General features: G+C 41.7%; 1 protein-coding gene across 5 annotated transcripts in view; it reads right to left on the bottom strand.

Moving 5' to 3' along the window:
- Positions 1–5,292: 5,292 nt before the first annotated feature.
- Tjp1 (tight junction protein 1) overlaps positions 5,293–19,456 on the bottom strand; it is a 74,218-nt gene continuing 60,054 nt past the window's right edge. For 2 of the 5 annotated variants that reach the window (XM_038313536.1, XM_038313534.1), the window contains 5 exons: positions 15,125–15,291; positions 12,088–12,562; positions 10,135–10,352; positions 8,828–8,911; positions 5,293–6,784 (listed from right to left, as the gene is read on the bottom strand). In XM_038313536.1, coding sequence (XP_038169464.1) covers positions 6,690–6,784; positions 8,828–8,911; positions 10,135–10,352; positions 12,088–12,562; positions 15,125–15,291 — 1,039 coding nt within the window. In that variant the 3' untranslated portion in view covers positions 5,293–6,689. Of the gene's footprint in view, positions 6,785–8,767; positions 8,912–10,134; positions 10,353–12,087; positions 12,563–15,124; positions 15,292–19,456 lie in introns of all 5 variants that reach the window. The other 3 variants (XM_038313535.1, XM_038313531.1, XM_038313532.1) reach the window with 2 other exon arrangements.

Here is a 19,456-nt window from a genome sequence, read left to right on the forward strand (position 1 = left end):
AACCATGGTCACCTTGCCTCTGGGGATTCAACGATGTCACCTGGCTCCTGCTACCTTGGGGCCCAATTAAACCCATTGCATTTAATTCGTCCAACTGAGCAGCAGCATCTCCAACTGTAAGGGCGACAGCAAAGCTTTTTGCATCTTAGAGGATCCATGAAGGGCGCATCTTCTGGGCACTCCCATTGTGGAGGATTAGGTTTTACATAGTGAATCAATTCACTCTAGCATGGCAATTGCCCTGAGTCTTAAAATCCCTTCATCAACATTAAGTCAAGGGATATTAGGCATCTCCAACTCCTTTTGAGCAGACCAGCTTCTGATAAACAATTCAGCCAATCCTTCAACCAAGCTTTTCTCCTTTTTAAACTGTATGAGCTTCCATATTAAACCTAGAATCACCACTCAATGATCTCAGCCTGATGTAGTTCTATGTTCCTTCCACCATTACCCCACACTCTTAAAATCCATTCCTACACATATTCCCCAGACTTTTGCTTGAACGAATTAGCAAAATTGTTAAGCTGGTTAGTAGAGTAGCGTACCTCCTCGTGGACTGTACTTTCTACTCCCCCAGCAGGAGCCTACTTAGCCTTAAGTCTGGTTGTAGGTCTCTGAGGCTGAGGCTTGAATTTTCACTGTAATTCAGTCAACCTTATAATGAGAGCTTCAATTTGATTTTCTGCAACTTGTTCTCTGTGGATGCTGGAGAGAAGATTCTTTTCCAGGGCACACTTAGAAACCTTTAGACTGTTTATTCGCATCTGGAGCTGGTCAACCTTCCCCATATTCTGAAGTTGGTTAATTTCATCATGGAGTCCATTCCTAACTTCTTTATCAATTTATCCAGAGATGCTAAGAGCAACTAACCAGCAGCACCACTTTCCTCATTCCCCCCAAACTGTCCAAAGTTTCAAATGTAACGTCACTCAATCCATTGCCACTCACTATTGATCAACCAAGACAATCAAAGGCATTTATCTCTTTAAGTTTGAATTACAGTTTACACCATGGGCTTTCAGTACTTTTAGAGCTCCCGAAGTAGAGAGGCTTCAGTACCTGAAGGTGCTGGCAAATCAAGAAGCCTACTCCAGATACCTGAAAGATTTATCCTTATACTTCTGTGTCCCTGGTACTACTCTGGTACAAAAAAAAAAAAAAAATGAGTCAGGGTTCTCTAGAGTCACAGAACTTATAGAAAATTCTCTAATATATATATATGTGTATGTATTAGAATATATTCATATATATATGAATGAATTTCTTGGAATGATTTATAGGCCGCAGTCCAATAATGGCTAGTTATGAATAAAAAGTCTAAGAATCTAGAAACTGCTTAGTCCCATGAGGTTGGCTGTCTCAGCTGGTCTGCTGGGATGTAAAAGGAGGAATGCATCGACTGATAGAGGATGTGACAGCAACAGGCGAAGAACACCCTTCCTTCTTCCATTGTCCTTGTCCTTGTATAGGCTTCCAACAGAAGGTCTGGCCCAGATGAAAGGCGTGTCATCCAGCCACAAGGTCCGGACTACCAATGTGCCCTCCATTTTAAGATCCATTCCAGATATAGTCAAGCTGACAACCAGAAGTAGCCATCACATATATTTTTTTTTACTAATTTTAAACTTCATATAGCATTCAATGTTTTCATCATATTCAACCCCCAGCCTCCCCTAACTGCTCCCAGATCCATTTCCATCTCCCTGCCCTCCCCCAACATTTTCCTTTTTTAAATAAACATTTGAGTCTAGCTTTTGTTGCCCATACACTCATAAACGTGAGGCCATCCACTAGAATGTGGGCATTCCAGTGGCCACACTGAAAAACTGACTTTTCCTCCTTCAGAAGCCATCAAGGGTCAATACAGGCTGTGTGTGTCGGGGGGGGGGTGGGGGTGGGGTGGGTGTCTTGCAAGTCCTGCTCCTCTCCATGCTACACTGCTGATGATTGGCTTGGTCCTGTGTAAGCCATCACGATTGCAGAGATGCGTCATGTCTGGAAGACACTGTAAGGCTCCGTTCTTCCCTGACTGCTGGCTCTCTTCCAGCCTGTCTTCCTCGATGGCCCCTGAGCTTTGGGTGGTGGGAACGAGAGATAAAGATGGTCCATTTGTGTCTGAGCACTTCACAGGCACTTAGCCCTTGTATGTCGGCCAGCTGTTTCTGTTAACCACTGTTCACTGCTCAAACTTCTTTGAACTCAGAGTTGTACTCATCCATGAGGGTAGGGAACTAATTTCGAGGGCATTTGACACTATGTCCATTTAGCAAAGTAAGAGTAGTAGGTTCACCCTTGGAGCCTGTCAGCTCCCCGGGCATGGGTTCTTGGTCAAATCACTAGGTACGTGATTCCTCCTGTGGTGCAGGCCTTACATCCAAACAGAAAGCATTTAGTGGCCCCTAATAACTGTGCCACACTACTGCACTGGTGGGCATGTCTTGCCTTTCTGGTAGTTGTTGTGGCTCATAGGGTTCACAGTTGTGTTATCCTGCTGATGAGCCCCCAATCCCAGCAGCCGACATGACAACTGTCTGATACCATGAAAACTAGCCAGGATGGGGGAAGCTTCCTGGCCGGTACCAACTTAATTTCACCATATCCCATGATCAAAGTGTATGGTTTCTTTGGCAATGGGGTTTTACCATCAAATTCTAGCAGGTAAGTAAGAGCGATGGCAATAGTCTCTGTGGGACATCCATGACCAAACAACTGGAGAGGAGGTATACGTAACACACCAAACACTGGGTTTTTTATTTGGCAACTTAAGCCTTCTGGGAAGCTCATTAACCCCCATTTAGGGAAATGTGCTGGTTTGAATGGGAATGGCCGCCACAGGTTCATATATTGGAATGCTTGGTCTCCATTTAAGAATTGGGGGGTGTGGTCTTGTTCGGGGAGTTGTGTTACTGGGGTAGACTTTAGGTTTCAAAAGACTTATGTTATTCCATTCTGAGCCAGTCCAGTCTTAGTCAGTCTCCAGTTTCTCTCTGCCCTTTATCTCAAAGGTGAGCTCTCAGCTACTGCTGAAGTACTCCGTCTACCTACCTGCTGTCATGCAGGCCAGATTCACCCTCTGAAACTGCAGCCCCCAATAAACTCCTCTACAAGTTTCCTTGGTCATGGGGTCAGATCACAGCAATAGAAAAGTAACACAGGAGACTTCAAACCTTTTATATGAAGCTTAGAAAATAGGCGCCTAAGTCTTACAGACATTCTTAGTATTAGTTATCCTTCCCCACAGACATTCAGTTCTTAAGGACAGGTTCTGGCAAACATCATGACCTTAAAGCTTGCCCATGGAAGTCCCAATATGATGGTTAGCATTTAACTGGCAACTTGACAAGAACTAGGAAGCAGATCCCACAGCTCAGCCTGTTTGGGCTCCGGGGTCCTAGAATTGAGTGCACCCAGGCCGGTGGGAGGTCCCCTCCTTCATTAGCCTGCCTCCAGCAAGGCAGGCCCTTTTGTTAGCTAGCTGCTTGGCCTGCAAGGAGACCTGACAGTCTGCCAGAGGATCCATCATTCATTGGGAACCTTCACCTGGCATTGGATGGAGAAAATGACAGAGCCCCACATAGGAGCACCAGACTGAGCTCTCAAGGTCCTGATGAGGAGCAAAAGGAGGGAGATCATGAGCAAGGAAGCCAGGACCATGAGGAGTGCTTTTACCCATTGAGATGGTGGAACAGATCTAACGGGAGACCACCAAGTCCAGTCGGAATGGGACTGATGGAACAGGGGACCAAACCGGACTCTCTGAATGTGGCTGACGGTGGAGGAGGACTGAGAAACCAAGTTCAATGGCAATGAACATGAACTCTACAGCATGGACGGGCTCACTGTGAGCCTTGTCAGTTTGGTTGCTCACCTTCCTGGACTTAGGGGGAGCTGGGAGGACCTTGGACTTAACATAGTGAAGGGAACCCTGATGGCTCTTTGTCTTTGGAGAGGGTTGGAGTGGGGGTATGGGTGGAAGGGAGGGGAGGGAAGGGGGAGGAGATGGAAATCTTGAATAAAAAAATGAGAAAAAAAAAAAAAAAAGAACTAGGAAGCATACCTGTGAGGGCTGTCTTCATCACCTCTAGGCAGATCTATGAAGGATTAATTAAGTAACTCACTCTAAATGTGGGCAGCAGCAATCGTGGCTGGGTTCTGGAGTGAACAAATAAATAGGAGGAAAACGAAGAGTAGCAGCATTCCCTTCTGCTTCCGGTGGGTACAAGGTGACCAGTTGCCTCAGGCTCCTGTCGCTATGATTCCCCTGCCAGGGTGGACTGTACCTACAAACTATTAACTGAATACACCTGTAACACGAATAATAAAAACCCAGAAACCCCCAGAGACTGGGTTTAAGCTGAAGATAAGAGAAGCAAAACAGTCAAGCCACTAGAGAAATCTTACCAAGGGCTGGAAGAGGGGTGGAGTCTACACGTATACCAGAAATCACTCTGCATATTAACTACATTAATGCTTTACAAACAGTCAATTTTAGTTTTCATAGGTACATGTTTCCTAGGCAAGTAGGATGTACTGATCAAAATTTGGAGAACTATACACCTAAAAAAGGTAACATGTATATAAATTACATCCTCAAAACAGAAAGAAAATCCACACAGATGGGCTCCATCCACACAGGCGTACACTAACCCGGCATAGAAATGATGTCACTGTCGGGGAAGGTGGTAGCTGAGATGACCACAGTGCCTATTTGCAGCCATTAAAATCATTTTTTTGACAGGGACAATAATAAAATGTCCAAGTTAAACTGTTTTGGGAGAGAGGCATTCACAAACTGGCCCTAAAGAACAGACAGTGTAGAGAACACAGAGCAGCTAGAGATTGCCTACCAGCCTTTGCCCAGCATGCCTAATCCAGAGTACACAGTGTTCCCTAGGATGGCAGGCGATGGGGTGATTACGCAAAGGTTCTAAGTAGGATTATAGGGGATAGAGAAATAGGTCAGTGTGTAAATAGTGTTTGTTACACACCATGAGGACCTGAGTTTGGATGTCCAGCGCCCTCACAAAAACTGAGTAGGTGGTGGGACATGTCGCAACCCCAGTGACACTGGCAAGTGGGGAGGTGGATCCTTGGAGCTGCTGGCCAGCCAGACTAAATGAGTCTTGAGAGTTCCGTGTTCAATGTAAGAGCCTGCCTCAAAAACTAAGGCAGAAAATAACAAAGGAGTGCGGCTGGTGTTCATCTCTGGCCTGTATGTGCACACACCACACATAGAATAAATTAAAAAGTTGGCTTGGAACAGGAAACAGGGCAAATAAAGCAAACTAGTACTGTATTTTAAAAAGTTTTATTCTTGCAGATTTAGAAATTTGAGATTTTTTAATAACCACAAAAGAAATTCTTTCACACCTAATGATTATTAACAGAATGTAGTGGTGTATTATCTAAACAGAACTCGTGCTGATGTGCCATAATAAACCGTCTATTAGTAAAAAAATACACTTTAGGGCACAGCATTGTATCACAAATTTTACAGAAGGGATACTTTGCAAGAATTTAATCAAACTAGAATAACTGTATCTTTTAAATGCAGCACTTAAAAATGTAACAACTCTGTGCATTCTTTTTCTTAAAAAAATGACCTTGTATGTGTAGAAATGCTGCTTTATTGCTGCAGAGGTCAAAGTTCAAGGCTCAAGAGGTACAGGAGAGAATACAAAGGTAGCCTTAGAAACTTGGTTCTGTTTCTGTATAAAAAGATAGAGTTTATAAAAGTTAATTTACAAACCAAGAACAAAAGTGGAATGCACGCATTATGTACATGCGTCCTGAAAACATCAAACACTTCAGATGCATAGCCCAAAAACAGAAGACCACCACGCCCCCTTGCCAAAAAAAATTAAGTCACACCATTATTTTCTTTCAGGTGATTACACATTCCTGAAACCATCACGTCCACAATTACTCAATCTTTTTCATGATACAGTATCTAGATATGCACAAAACTCATAAAAACTTAGTAGTACACAGCGAAATGATCTAAGAATTAAAAACATGAGGGTAAGGCATTCCTGCTGGTTAGATGTCTGTGGTGATATGTTAATTTATAGATTCAGAGGCCATGGAACCAGGCTCACATGCTTTGGTGTCCTTCCCTAAGAGAAATGTGTTTTCATATACAATAAGTAATTGTCTTCATTGACCCCCCCCCCCAAGTTATAAATCCCCCTGCTGTACATTTCTGTTAAATCCACTAAACTGGTTATATATTCCAGGTGCATTTGTAAAAAATGTGTGCACATTACCTCATGCATAATAAAATAAAATGTGTATGCTAGGCCAAGGCCGTAATAAAGTTTGAGTGTACTTTGGAAAGAACAGAACTCAAATGCACCCCCATTTACTGGCTGGTATTTTTAACGGAAATCAGTATGTGAAGTTAAGCAGTGACCATAAAAAAGTACAAAAATTATTACAAAGCAAAATATCTTTGAACCTCTAGCCAATGCCGGACAGTTCTTCACTCAATGACATGTAGCTTGTAGCATGTTTTCTGACCGTGGTTCAGGGCATGCTCACTAATCTTCATCAGTTCCAACAAATGCTTAATACTAATAATTGCAGTATAAATTCTAAGAAAATATAATACTCAGTCAAGTGGTTCCATTTAGATTTAGTAAGTTCAGTCCACGTTCACATTGCTTAGTCCGGTTTCTACACTCTAAGAACTAGAAGTGGTCAATCAGAACAGAAACACAGTTGGCTCCAACAAGGTAATTTGGATCTCCAGGAAGACACTTGTTTTGCCAGGTTTTAGGGTCACCTATGAGAGAAAAAGATTTTGATGTCACTTATGGTTGTCTGGACTGCTACTCACAATGTTTTGCTATTATGGGACAAATATAAACACACATATCAGATAGAATTTTCTTCTTTTTCCCCAAGTACTATACTTATATCCAACTTTGGTACTCTATGTCTGCTGGTTGCAAGCATTTAAAAGTTGTTTTAGATGTCTCTTACGTTATTAAATTCACTGGACTTTTTAATATAGGAATAAAAGTCATAAAGATTTAGGAGACAGTTGAGCTGCTCCTCGGTGTGCATAACTATTAACAACACCTTCCTTCTGTGTAACACTGTACAGTAACCCCTTCCAGTGAATGTGAGAAAGCACCGCTCACTCTCAGTTACTGCACACAGTGGATATTCGTTCTGCTGAGGTCCGTAGAACCTAATTCCTCAGGACTCTTCCCCTTACTAAGCCAAAACAGCAAGACTGTACTAGAGCTTCCCACACTCTGGGTGTGCAATATAACCCTTTGTGGGAATTCAAACACACACAGCCTGAGTAGGTCTGGGTATTTTCAGATTTGTATCTTGCATGACAACCTGGCAGTGGGTATGAACTGTGCCTGATGGGGAAACTCTTGTGTCTGTGGTAGTCAACTGCTGACTCTTCCTTCCCTTACAAGAGTCCTTGGCCAAGAGTGTTTCTGTGCCTGTGGGGCAATGTGTGCAGCTGCTTCTGTCACAAGTGGCACCCACAGACTTGAGGCCAGAGAAACCAGCAGCCCTCTTGCAATGCATCAGGCAGACCGACAACAAACGGTTGGCTGTCAACTATGCCAGTTGTGTATATACATTATATTCAATAATAAATAGTTTAATAAAAAGTTATTGAATTTCAGATACAGGTGGTCTTATGTATTACTACAGAGGACAAATTATTCAGAGAAAATTGTGACAGCTCTGGAAATAAAGATGATATCATCATTAAGTTTGAGGTTTCTTTTCAACATACCAGTCTTTGCGGAAATTCAGTCAGCACTTACCAACCCTGAATCTACTGAACAGGTTAGCAGTAGCAATGCAGCCTCCTGCTGCACTGGATTACACAAAGGTCTATTTCTTTTCTGGGTGAACACACTCCGGTGCTCACAGAACAGGTATATGGTCTCAGTACAGTCAAACAGTACCATATAAACACTGAAGTGACAAACGTGCAGCTCATGTGCACACCACAGTAAGGTCACTACAGCACAAGTGAGTACAGCATGCTGTTTAGATGAAGCTGGCCTCAACCTGCAACATTTTCCCTTCATCTGAATGTCCATTTTAAATACTGCTTAATTTCTAGTTTACTCCCTAAAGCCAACCTATAAGGCTTTTCTCCCAGGGAACATTTAAATTTGATCCTACTGTATCTATCATAATCTTTATTTCATACTGGACCAAATTGTAACTTACTAATGCTCACTGATTTATACAACTTTAGGGGCAAAACTTTAAATTTTTGTTTTCCTATCTCTCCTGTTAGGGTGGACAATATTGGTAATAAAGACTGACTTTTAAGTTATTCAGGTGAGAAATATGAAAATACAATGGAAGCCTCGCTCACATGCGAATGAGCAAAAGTCACTTCAAACAGTGCATAACAGAAGCTACATAGAGGGTCACACTGAGAAAACAATAAACCCATGGCCAGACAAGGCCACTGCGGGAACTTTCTCTAGGGTTAGTGTAAATATTCCGCATCTTAAAACTTCTGACAGAGCATAAAATTTTTGAACCCCAAGGACATCCAATTGTTAGCCAAATCATCGATCATGAAAAGGGAGAAAGTTTCCATGGTTCCACATGCATGTATGACAAGGTACCACAAATAAGTTTAAAATACCAGCAGTGCTTACAAGGCCACAGGAACAGAGTGAAGACCTATTCACAGAGCATGGGGAGCACCAAGAGTTCAGGCATTAATCAATGACAGTACCCAAAGCCCCGGAGGACAGAGAAGAAAGCATACCCGACGAGGAGTCGGATGATTTTAGAGCAAAAGACCAACCGTCAGGAGTCATGGACGCACAGTGTGGTAAGCGCAGCTCCACAGGCTTCAGGAACTTGAGGCCATGGGGCCCACACATCACTAGGGGGCTCAGCAGAGTTTCACCTGGAGTCAAGGAGGGAGAAGGGCAAGAGAGATAAGGTCTTCCCTCTAGACAGTCCCCACTTCCTGTGCACGCTAGCTAAAGCCAAATGAAGGTAGTTCTTCATAACAGTGCTAAGAAAAATAGAGTAGAACTACAATTGTAATTTGTAAGATTTTAATAGATATTAGAGGAAAAAGATATGTGACATTCATTTTAACATTTTATCTAACAACGTGGCTGAAACAGTATTTTGACATATAACCAGTGCACTCAGTTTCTGAAGTCTTTAGTTCACATTTCTGGTACTAAGTGATCCCATGTAACCAGTAGCTACTGCATTCCACCATGAATGAAGGTCTAGAGCATAAAACCTTCAAGTGTACTTTTTGCAAATGTTACATAAGACGACACACGACTTATCTGTGATGTGTATGTGTGTGCATGCACACACACACGACAAGTTGTGTTGGTGGATGTCAGACTGCAACTTGCAGGAGGCAGCTCTCCCCTTTGATTACATGGGCCCTAGGAACCGAACTCGGGTCTTCAAGCTTAGTAGTGAACACCTTTGCCCACTGAACCATCTTGCTAGCCTCTGCTTTTCATGCTACACATGCATTCAGGGATTCAAGCAGGGACAACGATGTCGATCCTACTGTTTTTAAGACAGAGTATCCCAAGAAAGTGGTTACGGGACCAACCACGTTTAGTGAAATCAAAACTGCTAAAAGGAATCATAGCACAGTGCATCATTATAGTGTACCAATGAATCTAGGAAGGTTGTGAAAACCATAGCACTCCTGGTTGCTATACCACCTTCTAAGGACATTTCATTCACTAGCTGAGTGTCTGACTGCTGGTTCCTGAAGTAACAGCTACAGGTAGGGCAAAGCCTTCTAGAGTGGATGATACCTAACTATCTTGAGATAGAAGAGCTGACAAATTTGGTTAGGCCAGACAAAGAGCCTGGGGGTCATGTGACATAATTTTTTATTTCACACAGAAAGTATTCTGTGTAGAAGGCCACTGTGCCTCCTTTGGGCCCCACCTGCCATATGGCAGTGACCATTTCTCTGCAGAAAGCTCATATGAGAGGCCCTGTGTTGTCCACAGAAAATGCTGCACTTGCCCTAAAACATTTGGAGGCTTCCAGCTTATCCCTGTAGCGGCCACGGTAAGCAGCGAGGCACACTTAGGACAGCATTGGAGTTATTACAGCAGCACGGACAATAAGCACACGTACCTTTCTCTTTATCTAAAGGTGGGAGGATGCTATTGTCTCTGCAGACTTTGAAGTAGATTTCTTGCTCGATTCCTTCAGGAATGGCTCCTTGTGGGATAATTATACTAACACCAGTTTCTATAGAACTCAACACACCACCATTACTGTTAAATATGCCACGGGCTGTAGCCACCACGGTATGACCATCCTCATCTTCATCCTCTTCCACAGCTGAAGGGCTGAGGGGTCAGAAATGGCAAGTGAAAATCCTAATAATGCACACAGGCTTTCCTTTTATTATTGTTAACTAAGTGTTTAACTTTATTTCTCCAAGAAATTTAGAGGTTTCTTCTTTAATCAAATAAGGCTAGTTTTTAGTGAAAGGTCTTACTTAAAGAAAACTAAGAATATACCCTTTCTGGAAAAATTCAAACTGCCCTTCTGAAGGTAAAGAGTCAGGTTACTATAATTACCAGTGTAATTTCAATATACTAAACATGATTCTTGTTCTCATATCTACCATGGGTCTTAGGCAACACAGCGAACATCCATGAAACGGGTGTTCTAAGTCATGCTGAGTCACACTTCAGCTGGTAACACAGAAGAAGATATGGGCTGGGAGTGGAGCTCATTAGCACAGCACTTGCCCAGCACTGTCCAAACAGAAAAGAGCACTTTGTAATGCAGACTTTGGTAGACTTCACGATTTCAGTGTGTACACTCACTGCCCTTATTAGTACATCCTGAATCCCAGATGCCCAGGCTGCCAAAGGTAAAGCCTCTAAGGTTCCAAAAGGTAAGAAGCTCTGGTATGGTGTACCTCAGAGACCCAAGAAGGACAGAGCAATGTGACTTACTACAAAATGTTACCAAAGGCAGAGGACATAGTATCAATCAATGTTTTAAAACTGGAAGCTAGGCTATCAAGACTTTGTAAAGCCAGAACTTTAAGGTGACAAAGAGAAGGACTGAAAACATGAAGTCCATGAAGGAAAGCTGCAGTTTCTCTCCAGCATGACAGGGTCAGGGAATAGACTCCTAAAGCAAATGGAGAGGAAACAGAGCCCATCACCTGATGTGCTAACACCATGTAGCCCCTGCAGAGCAAAGCCCTGCTGGATCGACTACAGGAAGTTAGACTGACAAAAGCATCTTGAAAGCAGACTTCAGGTGGCATTCCTGGTCCTTGGTTCTCCCTGTGAATCCTTCTTTCATAGATGACATGAAAACATCTAAGGAGGCTGAGCTGAGTCAGTATGTGATCAGATGGGGCCGACCATCTCTATTTAACAAGCTGACAGAGAAGCTCCCCAGGGGAGGCTCGAGGTAGACTCAACCATCTTACTGCGGTTTTCAATAGTCATTCTGAGTTCACTATGCTTCTATTCTTCCCTGTACCCTAGCTGGATAAACAGTAAATCAGGAATAGATATATTTGCTCATTATTCTTCAAATGTACCCCCACTGGTAGAAGATAATTTAGATGGCTATAGAAGTCCCAGCTAGCTAAAGATATGAAATCTGAAATTAGATGACCAGGAGCTAAATGGCTTACCACCCCATCCCCCACCATGTGACGCTGGTCAGGCAAACTTAATCCCCCAATCTTTGTTACTGGTGATATAGGGATAATGACAATACATACAGATGCTACATGCCCATTAGCTTTCCAATTTGATTAGCATCTTATACCTCTTGGAGAACCTTTACAAAATGGCAATCACTATAACAACAGTTTAGTTTACAGGTTATAATTCAAATTATCATTTCTAGTTTCATCATATAAACTACTTCTAACTATATCTGCATATCTGTAATCCCATCATTTGGGAGACTGAGGCAGGAGAATCACTGTGGAATTCAAGGCCATCCTGGCTATTACTTCATAGCAAGACCTTATCTCTGACCACTCTCCCTTCTCATTTTATATGTCAATCAGGCAACACTTTAAACAAAGGCAAATAAATACCTTACCTCACGGGAACGGCCTTAGGCATGGTACTGACATTATTCATTTGATATTTAGGTTTATCTGCATGGATAGAGAAAGTTTCAACTCCACTGTCAAACTCAGGAGGCTGGGCTGAACTATGGGCTTTCATAAGAGTCTTTGGGGAAGTGGGAGCTTTTGAAGACAATTCAGGTTTATGTACAGTTTCACTTGGCAAAAGATTATGGTTGAATTTGGGACTTTCAAATTTGCGTTCAAATGGCCGGGCAGAACTTGTGTACGGCTTTGGTGTGAATCGGTTGTAGGCTGGAGTGATGGTTTTCTGAGTCTGTTCAGCTCCATTAACTGGAGCCTTCTCTGGGAAACTCTTCTGGGGATAGAAAGTCTGAGCAGAGTCTTCCCGGGCTGGCGGTCTGAACGTCGTTGGCTTACTCTGAGATGGGGGTGGCTCTGGCTTGGACATGTATGAGTTCTGAAAATCCAGTGATACTGAATTGCCTAAAAAACAAACAAACCCATGTTTAAAAAACGTTCTGGAATTCATTTTAACAACCCTTCCTTTCTTGGCATAATGTGTTCTGGTACTGAAGTGAAGTCTGGGTCCTGTCTGATGATGGCAGTCACAGGTTGTGGTATACATATCCTGATGCTTCAGATTCAGTGTGAGGCTATGAAAGCACTCACCACCCGAGAAAGATGCCTTGAGTAACTCTGTCCTACTATCCATCAAAAATTAGAAACAGAATGACCAGTTTGGTTATAGAAAACACGTAAGTATTGAAAACACATCCTTAAACAAAGTGTTAAGAAAAACAAAGGTCCAACAGCCACACAACTGGGAAAAGAACTTAGAAAATGTGTAAGTGGTCCTCAGGAGTAATATTCTGGGCAGACATGCAGAGTATCCATCTCTCTGTAAGAACAAGAGTAAAACTCCAGGTACTGTGCAGTAAGATCCTGGCCTAGCCATCAGGGAAATGTGAAATAAAACAAAAATAAACTAATCATCAAAGACCACAAAGGGGAAAACGGCAAAGCTGCTGGAGCAGCACAAGACAGAAACACACAAGTCCTATGGAATCTTAGGAAAAGAAATGCTGCTCTAAAAACGCCAGGTCTTTGGTTCTGTTGGAAAGATGGGAACGGCCCTACTCTCTTTGATGAGACTAGTGCAGCACCAGACAAAGTTTCATAACAAAACCAGACCAAGTCATTTCAGGAAAACTATTAAACCAAATTATTCACGAATATGGATAATGTAACCACATTAAGATAATAAGGTAAAAAAAATCAGATCATTGTGATAATTTGAGAAAAAATGTTTTTAATTTTAAACCTCCCGTCCCCCGCGCCCCAGACAGGGTCTCTCTGTGTAGCCCTAGCTGCCCTGGAACTGAGTCTGTAGATCAGGCTGGCCTCAAACACACAGAGAGCTCTGTTCCCCGAGTGCTGGGATTAAAGGTGTGTTCTACCATCGTCTGGCGGCTGATAGTATGTGTGTGACTGCATGTATGTACGTTCACCAGCTATGTAACTGGTGCCCGAGGAGGCAAGGTATGTTGGAGACTTTGAAAATGAAGTTACAGGTAGTTGAGGGTTGCCTGATGTGATGCTGGGCGTCAAACCAAGGTCAGCAGTAAGAGCAGAAAATGCCCTTAAACACTGAGCCATCTTTCCAGCTCACGATAGTAAAATACTCAAAAAAATGCTTTTAGCAAACTAAGAAGAAACTGTGATAAAAGGCACCTAGTAAAACAAACCAATACTAACAATACCCTATAGCTAGCATCACTCAAGGGAAAATGAACTTTTCTGCCTTAAGAGGAACCAGCAAAAGATGTCTGCCTTTACCATTTGTTTCTTTTTCCTTGAGAAAATCTCTCAACTGTGCACAGGATTGTGTAGCTCAGGCTGGCCTTTAGAGGCATGAACCAGAGGCACGCACCTCACGTAGCTGAGAACCTCCAAGTATCACCTACGTTTACAGTGACTGTTTCGCTTCAAGACTGAAACCCTCCGATCTGACTCCCATCTAATAGAGAAGTACTAACAAATGTCAAGAACAGAACGGATACATTACATTACTATCTGGTTATTCAAATGGGTAGATTTGCTGAGATTTTACTGAAGGATGAAAACATAAAGATATTTTCTGTGTCCAAATATATGGCTTTATGTCCATATTTTAAGATGGAGCATAACAAATTTTACAAAGCAATATACAAATATTTCAAATTCTATCTTATTTGTGTGTGTTTATGTGTGTGTGCTGGCATGCACAGACCACTGTCAGCAGAGAACTGGCTGGAATCAGATCTTTCCTTCTCTTGTATGGGTTCCAGGGTTCAAGTTTATAGTCAGGCTCCCTGAAGCACCTTATCTGCTGAGCCACCTCCCTGACCCTCAAGAATTGAAACTGAAGCACCAAGTCAACAGGTACTGCTTTCAAAACAATTTGGAGATAGGCAAAAAATTAAGCTATGTTTAAAAAAAAGAAAAGATAAGATACACTTAGAAGGCAGAGGCAGGAAGCTTTCTGTGAATTTGAAGCTAGTCTGGTCTACAGAGTGAGTCCAGGACAGGCTCCAAAGCTACACAGAGAAACCCGTCCCCGCTCAAAAACAAACAAACAAAAAACCCCCCAAAACAAACAAAACAAAAAACCTAAAACAAGGACAAAAATCCATTTAGCTACAATGCTTATCCAATATAGTGGTCATTTATATAAACAGTAGATAATATACACAAAACATTTTCTTTTATTTTCTGTGAGACTTACTATGTAGTCCTGGCTGGCTTGGAACTTACTCTGTAGACCATGGTGGCCTTAAACTCAGATTCATCCGCCTCTGCCCACAGAGTGCAAGAATTAAAGACATGAACTACCATGCCCTGATGAGAGTTATTTTCAACAAAATCTTTAGTTTTCACTGTTACCACCCCAAACATATTTTGGGCATTTTTCTTAAAACATTAAAATGATCTAAGCTTCAAAACTGTAAGAATTTAACTTCATAAACATTACTCTTACAGAAATATGTCAAGGTCTTAACTCCCTACCTTCCCCCTGAGCGCCCTTGGAATGTATGTGGAGAGAAGAGCTGGACATTGATGGAGCTGGCTGGGTGTACTGTGAGGGCAATGGAGGAGGAGGAGGTGTGGCTTGGATTGGATCATAGCGTTTCTCACCGAACGATCTATCCACAGCATCAGTTTCAGGTTTTCCCCTGTTTAAAAAAGAAGAAGAAGAAATTCCAATATTGGAAAATGAACTCAATTACAAAACAAGATGCCATTTCTAAAATATCCTTTAAAAAAGTATCTAGAAATGTCACAGTTCATTTTCATGAGTATAGGTAGCTACTCTACCAAATATACAAACAAATTCATCAGCACACGAAAGTCAAGACAGCACAGATACTTGAGAATATTAGTAAAACACCCAGAGGATATCAATTAAAAGGCGGATGAAATTTTGGGTATACTTTTTAATATGTGATATTTATAAAAATAGTAGATTTAATAAAGTTTTGCAAATATTTTGAGAAATGTTATTTTGGCACAAACCTTCCTTAAACTCACTTCTATTTAGTGTTAGGTACAACTTCTTGGTGTCAGGCATACTCAAAGTGCTATAATACATGATGCCACAGACCCAAGTTTGGCAAGCTTTTCCAGTGAAGAGCCAGATAAATGGCCTTGCCTTTTTGAGCAATGGGGCCTCTGACACAGCTATCCAACTTAGCTGTTATCAGGCAAATTAGATACCATCAATCAATAGATGAGCAGAGCTGTGCTCCAGTAAGGCTGCAAAAAAAAAAAACAGGATAGCTTTAAATCTGCCCCAGTTTCCTGCTCTTTGCTCTGTTAAGTGATTGCTAGAGTATCAGACACTGCTCTACTTTACAAGGCTTGTCTAGTAAAAGTGTGCCATGTATTCTTATTTTTTTAAATTGCCAATTGTTAATAAGTAACACATAAAATGTAAACAAAAAAATCTAAATAGACCCATAATTCAACACTGCCATCTGAGCCTTACTGCAGAGTGCCAAGCTGCACTGGCATTATGTGCACAGACAATAACATGGATCTGAAAGGTATATTGGTTTTCATATAATATTTTTGTTGAAGAAATCTAGTTTTATGATTAGCTTTAAAATTAGTTGGTACCCTGCTTACACATATTAGACTTAAATATTGAAAGAAGACATTGAGATCTTAAAGTGCACATAATGCCAATGACACAGTGAGGGACATCTCATGGAACAGCCTCACATCAATGCCAATCTTACCACTTGATGTTCCTTTTCAAGTAGTCATAGCTAGTGTAAGAGCCAAGAAATCTAGGTGATGGCAAAGCAAGCGCAATAGAAAAACGAAAGAAAACGGTCAATCTAACTAAGATTCACAGCAAATAGCACTCAAATGTCATTTTAAAATATTAACCAACATCCACAATCTTAACATAATTTGTTTCATAAAAGAACATACGACTAACTCTCATTTAGCCAAAGGAATCAGCAATATATTAACACATATTTAACTTAGTTATGCCCTACCTGACCACCCACCCCACATATTTTAGCTGCTGGCACCACAGACAATGCATCTCTGTTCCACACAACTGCAGCTTCGCATCTACGACACGGCAGCTAATGGTGAGCAAAGAAATGAGCCAGGACAGGGTGTAGCTCTGGAGGGTATCTGCCTATCACACCTGAGGTCCTAGGCTGGGCTCAACACCAAACACCATGCAATAATGAAAGGGAAAAGCTGCTAGTCAGTGGTGACGTACAACTGTAATCCCAGTAGAGGCAGGTAAATCTCTGAGTTTGAGGTCAGCCTGGCCTGATCTACAGAGTTCTAGGACAGTACACAGAGAAACCTTGTCTCAAAAAACCAGAGGGGGGGAGGGGAGGAGAGAGAGAGAGAGAGAGAGAGAGAGAGAGAGAGAGAGAGAGAGAGAGAGAGAGAGAGAGAGAGAGAGAGAGAGAATGAGCAATAATTGTGTCATAATTAATAGATTCTGGAATAAACAAATCACAATTAAAAGAAAAGCTGTATAAAAGAAATGGCGTAAGTAAAGAGAAGGGACACAGCACAACAGGTACACCCTACTAAAGACGAACTGGCAAATTTGCAAACACATGGACCTTTCAAACATGGCTATGATCAACTATGTTCTTTTTCTTTCTAGCAAGCCCTCATCCATTCTCAGCAGTAAGCTACTGTGTTGAGTAGATGCTTGTTTGTTAAACCGCTGTGTAACAATGCTCACAGCTTCTCTCTTCTAACGTCACTTCAACAACAACTAAAAAGCACTACCTGCCACCAATCTATCGCCTACACTTAGTTCTCAGAAAGTAAGATGGTAAAATAGTCACTATCTATTTCATTCAATGGCAAAATTTGCCTGTGAAAACATTAACAACACTGGCTCCTCCCAGTCTGTGGGGTGGATGACTGATGCACACTGTACCTTTCACTGAGCTTCATCAGTTCAATAAATACTGGATTCTAGGTAGCGTTTTAGACCCTGTCTAAAAGTTATATAATACAGGTAACTAAATTTTCACTCTTAAAAAAAAATCAAACTGACATAAAGTCAAAAATACTTTTCAAGCCAGACCTAATGGTATACATCTTTGATCCCAGCACTTGGGAAGCAAAGGCAGTCACATGAGTTCGAAGCCAGCCTGTTCTACACAGTAAGTTCCAGAGATACACAATAAGACCCTGTCTCAAAACACAAAGCAGCAACAACAGCAATAACAAAAAGCTAAAAAACAGCTTTTCATCTGATTCACTGGCAAATTTAGACCTAGATGTATTTTTCAAGGCTATATCCTATTTATTTATCAGGAATGTAAAAGGGTACAGTAACTCTTTCTATCACTTGGCCTTCTTCTAACAGGAATTAAGAGATGAGCAGGACACTTAAAAAATTATCACTTCTGGTCCAAGAAGGCACTTGCTGCAAAGCCAGACAACCTGAGGTCAATCCTCCCATCCCCCTCCACCTAGCCCCACACAAAAAGAACCAACACTCAAAAACTGTTCTATGGTCTTCATATGTACATTGTTGTGCACCCACCTCTCAAAAAAAAATAAATGCAGGGTTTTTTTTTTTTGTTTGTTTGTTTTTTGAGGCAAGGCTTCTCTGTAGCTTTGGAACCTGGCTTATTTTGTTTTTTTTTTTTTTTTTTTAAGACACGCTTAAAATTAATACTACTTGGGGCTAGAGAAATGGCTCAGCAGTTATGAGCACTTGCTGGTCCCGCAGAAGACCCTGGGTTCAGCTCCTAGCAGCCATAGAGTGGTTCATAACCATATAACTTCAATCCCAAGGTATCTCATGCTCCCTTCTGATTTCTGTGAGCACCAGGTGCACACGTGCACATGTATGGTATACATACATACAAGCAAAAGACCCATACATATTTTTTATAAAATACAACTATAGAATACCCCCCTTTGCCTTACCAAGACCTGAGCTTACTAGACTGGATCCTGTCTAGCTCCTAGCAGGCTCCATGTGGTGCTATGCTGGGAATCTAGATCATTTGATGCACTCTGCCGCAATGTGTAAATGTATTTCTCACAAACTGCTTTCTTCAATAGAAACAAGGATTTAAAGAGTTCACAATATTCTAAATCTTTACTAAGGATGCCTCGGGAAACCTGAGTAACTAAATTAGGCCTTCACTGTTACAAGTTTTAAAATACATTATTGTTTTGTTTTGTTTTTGTTTTTCGAGACAGGGTTTCTCTGAGGCCCTGAACTTTGAAGCCTGTCCTGGAACTAGCTCTTGTAGACCAGGCTGGCTTCGAACTCACAGAGATCTGCCTGCCTCTGCCTCCCAAGTGCTGGGATTAGAGGTGTGCACCACCACCGCCTGGCTCAAAATACATTTTAAAACAACTTCCCTTAGCACTATATATAAAGCAATTTCAAGTAACCCCACTTGTGAGCTCACTGAAAATGTGCATACCTATAATCCTGGGCACAAAACTCTTGTGTGATGGCTTGTCTGAACCACAGTTTCATTTATTTAAAAAAGACTAAGCTAGGGGGTTGGAGAGATGACTCTGTGGTTAAGAGCACTGGCTGTCCTGCCAGAGGACTTGGGTTCAATTCCCAGCAGCCACATGATAGCTCACACCTGTCTATAACTCTGTTCCCGGGAATCTGACACACTGACACCCTCACACAAGTACACATAAAATAAAAACTTTTTTTAAAAAAAAAAAAGAAGACTAAGCTGGGTCCACTAGAAATTTGTTTTCAGCCAAAATGGAATGCCTGTCACTTCCTGCAGTAAAGTTTATCAGGTAAAGCGCATAGTCCTTCCCTGAGTTTAGACACTCCCAAGCATTTCTTGGACCTGGCCT

Source organism: Arvicola amphibius, chromosome 12 (genome assembly GCF_903992535.2).
Source record: "Arvicola amphibius chromosome 12, mArvAmp1.2, whole genome shotgun sequence".
In the NCBI taxonomy this organism is placed as follows: domain Eukaryota; kingdom Metazoa; phylum Chordata; class Mammalia; order Rodentia; family Cricetidae; genus Arvicola; species Arvicola amphibius.